Source organism: Aegilops tauschii, chromosome 1, assembly GCF_002575655.3.
Source record: "Aegilops tauschii subsp. strangulata cultivar AL8/78 chromosome 1, Aet v6.0, whole genome shotgun sequence".
Lineage (NCBI taxonomy): Eukaryota > Viridiplantae > Streptophyta > Magnoliopsida > Poales > Poaceae > Aegilops > Aegilops tauschii.
In genome coordinates this window covers 483609304-483614033 of record NC_053035.3, presented here as the reverse complement: position 1 = coordinate 483614033, position 4730 = coordinate 483609304, and the positions used below count along the sequence as shown (strand labels likewise).

General features: G+C 45.7%; 1 protein-coding gene across 1 annotated transcript; it reads right to left on the bottom strand.

Moving 5' to 3' along the window:
• Positions 1-1774: 1774 nt before the first annotated feature.
• LOC109779372 (uncharacterized) lies at positions 1775-4730 on the bottom strand. The gene has a single exon (XM_020337990.4). It carries the CDS (start codon positions 4728-4730, stop codon positions 2019-2021), a length of 2712 nt encoding a protein of 903 aa, XP_020193579.1. The 3' UTR covers positions 1775-2018.

Here is a 4730-nt window from a genome sequence, read left to right as displayed (position 1 = left end):
CTGATTGTTGGAAATGGCACAAAGAGGATTGCTCTCCTCAAGAAGGCATTGAGTAAATCATTTGCCATGAAGGATTTAGGACCAGCTAAGCAAATACTTGGCATGAAGATCTCCCATGATAGATCAAAGAAGCTGCTTTGGCTCTCACAGGAAAGATGCATTGAGAAGGTACTTGAAAGGTTCAATATGAAAGATGCTAAATCTGTTATCTCTCCGCTTGCAGGCCATCACAAACTGAATTCTAAACAATGTCCTACAAGCAAGAAGGAGAAAGAAGAAATGAGGAAAGTACCTTACCAATCTGCTGTGGGCAGTTTGATGTATGCCATGGTATGCACTAGGCCTGACATTGCCTATGCAGTTGGAGTTGTTAGCCAGTTCATGACAAATCCAGGTAAAGCTCACTGGGAAGCAGTGAAGTGGATTCTCAGGTATCTCAAGGGTACTTCTACATCTTGTCTATGCTTTGGAAATGGTGATCCTGTATTGCAGGGCTATACAGATGCAGATTACGCAGGTGACAAGGATCGTAGGAAGTCCACATCCGGATACCTGATGACTTATGCAGGGGGAACAGTGTCATGGCAATCAAGATTGCAGAAATGTGTTTCTACATCAACTACAGAAGCTGAGTACATTGCAGCAGTTGATGTTGCCAAGGAAGTTTTGTGGATGAAGAACTTCTTGCAAGAGCTTGGCATGAAGCAAGAGAAGTATGTTCTGTTTTGTGACAGTCAGAGTGCTATTCATCTTGCCAAGAATTCAAGCTATCACTCTCGAACCAAGCACATTGATGTGAGGTACCATTGGATTCGAGATGTCGTGAGTTCCAAGTTGCTGAAACTTGAGAAGATCCATACCGACGACAATGGTTCGGATATGATGACCAAGATATTGCCAAATGAAAAGCTACAAGCATGTCGCAAGGTAGCGGGCATGGCGGTGCCCCCCTCATGAGTCGGAGGGGGTGATTTGTTGGGATATCCTCCTCATGTGGGCTGTGAGGAGATGATCATTTAAGGCCTTTTAGGCAGCCCAAAGAGGTGCATAAGCCCACTACCCATTAGGGTTATGACCTAGGGTCATTTTGGACTTTGCACATGAGTGGATGGGGATGCTTTACCCTCCATCTAGCAGCCACCACCAAGTGTGACGAAAATCAGTTCATCCTCCAAGAGAGAAGAAGAGAGAAAACCAAGAGAGCAAGGGAAGAAGAGGAAGGTTGAAGGAAGAAGAAAAGGGAGCTCCTCCCCAAGGTTGTGATGGTCCAGATCCACTACCTTGTCTCCTTCAAGCTTCGGTTCCACCATCTTTGGTGAGATTGTTCCAATCCCTAGTTCTTGAGCCCCAAATCTTGTTGTGTTCATCCAAGATTCAGAAATCTTGATGTATGAGATCCTCTAGTGCTGTCTAGAGAAGAACTTGTTGTATCCCACATTTGATAATAGTGGAAGAGGATTTGGGTGGCTTCAGCCCGTGGTTTTTCCCCTCAAGTTGAGGGGTTTTCCACGTAAAAATCTGGTGTCTCTTTATTGATGCTTGGTGCTGTCCAGAAACTTACTCCTACCACAAGACACTAGGCTGAGTAGTGTCTTGCCTGCTGAGTAACATTTTCTGCCTCCATATATGCTGCTGCATATGTTTCCTTCCGTGCTAAGCAATGATCCTTGAATTAGTACAGGATGTGGTGCTGAGATTACTTGTTTCCGCTGCAGTTTTCAGTTAACCACAAGTGTATTTGTGTGCTAATTCCCAACATAAGGATAGTTAATAATTTCAAATACAGGAAGCACTTAATTGTTTCCTTTTCAAAGAGGACATACACTTGATAGTTCAGAATACAGACATAGAATTCAGAGATAGATCTCACAAACTAGAGCATATACATGTTCAACTTGAGAAGAAATTAACGTGGTCACTGCAAAGCACGCGTACAATTTTTTTTTTAAATGGGCAGTGAAAGTACATAAATGACAATTTTGAACATTCAAATTCGATTATACTGCAAATGAGATATGTCATCCTTTCCAATCGGCTCCGAGCTCTTGTATTTTGTTGCTTTCATCTGTTTCGTTCTGAGCAAGCTGTTGACCATTTGTGGTCAATTGCTGCCCCGGAATTGGACCCCATTTTTGGTCTTGTTCTTGCAGTGCTCCATTTGATGGATCCTTGCTGACGCTTTGTTCACCAGAACCACCCACATTTGGTTCATGTGGTGCTGGTGGTCCCACTCCTTGCCGTTCCACTCCTTGGTCGTCGTCATCGTGTGGGGGTTCTTGGTATGGCCAGCGCTTGCTGCTGTGGACGTTGCAATGAGAAAGAATGACCCATATATGAGTTATGAACTCACTACCTGTTGCAAGGCATTTCTTGTGAGCAGAGGCATTCCATGAGGGGGCTGTGTGTACCAGTATATAGGCCCAGACTTCTGCGAGGACCTTCCAGCGAACTACTTCATCAGGGATCTCATGAATCAGAGACCAAGCAAGGCGTGCAGTACTCGCAAGTATCGTATTGGGATGGGTCCTTAATCTGTCCATTTTTTGGTCGTCTTGTTGAGGCACTCCTCTAATCAGCCTTCTGTATATGCTTTGCAGGGTGTCACAACCTTTCAGGATATCTAAAGCCTCATCGACGGTGCTTCTGAATAAGTCATCGGCAGTTAGGAAACTGTCAGGTAGCAAATCTGGTTCTATAACAAGCAGATAGGCACAGTAGCGCGATATACTGTTGGCGGCTATATAATTAGCCCGCAGCCACCCTTCAATTCTGTCTTCCTTTATAACATATGGCTGGGAGGAAAAGCAATTGAGAGCAGTCTTGATTGCAGACAGTAACTCAGAAGTGGTTAAGCTTGAGTTGTAGTGCTGGGCAAGCTCGATCTCACAGAGGCTTGTTGCTATATGCCACACAAGAATGCTATGGCACCATGTACCCAGTTTGAAAGTCCACTCGAAGTTGAACTGCTTAACATCAGTCGGCAGGTCTGACTTTAGTGAGTTCTGCTTAAGATCTAACGAGCAAAGTGACTTGAGAACGGCGGCTTTCACATCCTCTGGCAGCTCCGTTGGGCTGCCTACTTTTGCACCTCTAATTTCTTTTGGGACCAAGCCAAGGCTTAACCAGTAAAGAATGTTCCTAGGATTGTGACCAAATGACTGCAAGAATTCATACTGACCGATCTTATTGTGCCAACGGCGCCCAATTCTACATCCAGGTGTGCACAAGATCTGAACCAAGAACTCCCACAGCCACTCTGGAACCCACTTCAGGGTCCTCGAAGTGTATTCGCACAGCAACATCACCTTGGTCCAGTCGGACAACAAGTAGGTGACCACCTTCCAAGACTCCTTCAGCACGATAATCCCCATGAATATCCATGTGATGATCAGGTCAACGTTAACCCTGTGTACGACGTGGGCAATTTCCCCCTGTTTAGGCTTGTAGAGTTTATAAATGTCCCTTCCAAGCCAAGCAATGAGAGCAATGGTCAAGGGAGGGTACCAAGCAAAAATCAGCGGGAAGCCACGCCAAAAAAGGATGGGGTATCTAGTGTAGAAATAGTCATTGAGGAACTTTAGCTCCAACTCAGCAATTCTGAATGCTCTCTCAGTGTGGTCTATTTGTGCAGGCAAATCTCCACTGAATGCTCTCTCAGCGTGGTGGTCTATATGTGCAGGCAAATCTCCACTGAATGTTCTTTCAGCGTGGTGGTCTATTTGTGCAGGCAAATCTCTGCTGAATGCTCTTTCAGCGTGGTCGTCTATTTGTGCAGGTAAATCTCTGCTGAATGTTCCCTCAGCGTGGTGATGTATTTGTGCAGACAAATCTTCATCCTTCTTGCCAATAATTTCATACATTAATTTTCTGGTGCTTTTAATACTATCGGCTGGCAGGGGTAAGTCGTCAAATCTGCAACGGAGTAGCCGGTATAGTGCAAAGGACAGGCACAGGTCTTTGGTCCATGATGGTTGGACATCCCCTGCATCGTCGTCTGCATGCTGGTTGCTGGGTAGCTGCCAAGTCTTGTCAAGAGTGATGAATACTCCCTCTGACTTCACTTTCAGATAAAATTCATACCCAGGCGCCTGCAGCTGGACCTTCTGCTTCTGATCTCCACAGACCAGGTACTTGTATTTCAACATTGTGGTCGGATCCCCCTCCTTACAAATACCAGCATCGGTACCCATATATGCTGTCACAAGTGGGGAGCTCCAACCGTGCAAGAAGGAGCCTGAGGCCCAACTGTACGCAACTATTAGGTACATACTTCTCATTTGCTGCATTGCCCAGAGTACCCAGATCGGATGCTTGAACTGACTGTTCTGTGTGCCAATTAAGAAGGCCACCCCTAGAAGTGACATCACCCTAGCACCCTCGGTAATGTGGCTGTTGTCTTGGTCAGGGATGCCGTATGCCGAGATGAAGCAAGCATTGAACCGAAGGTTGACCAATATTAGCGCCCATATTGAAAACAGATCTTTCTTGAAGGGTGCACTCTGCATCAGCCCAATTGTGTAGATGAATGAGGAATCACTTATGGCGTCGAGGACAAGTAAGAGGTACTTGATGGAGGAGTAGCGGCACCGACGACGGAACATGTCCAAGAATGACATCAGGAGGAAGACAGATGCAATGGCCACAACAAGGAACTCAATTCTCATAAGCACCGCGCTATCACTATCTTCAAAAAGTAAGGACCATTTCACAAGTTCGGTGGCCTTCACCAT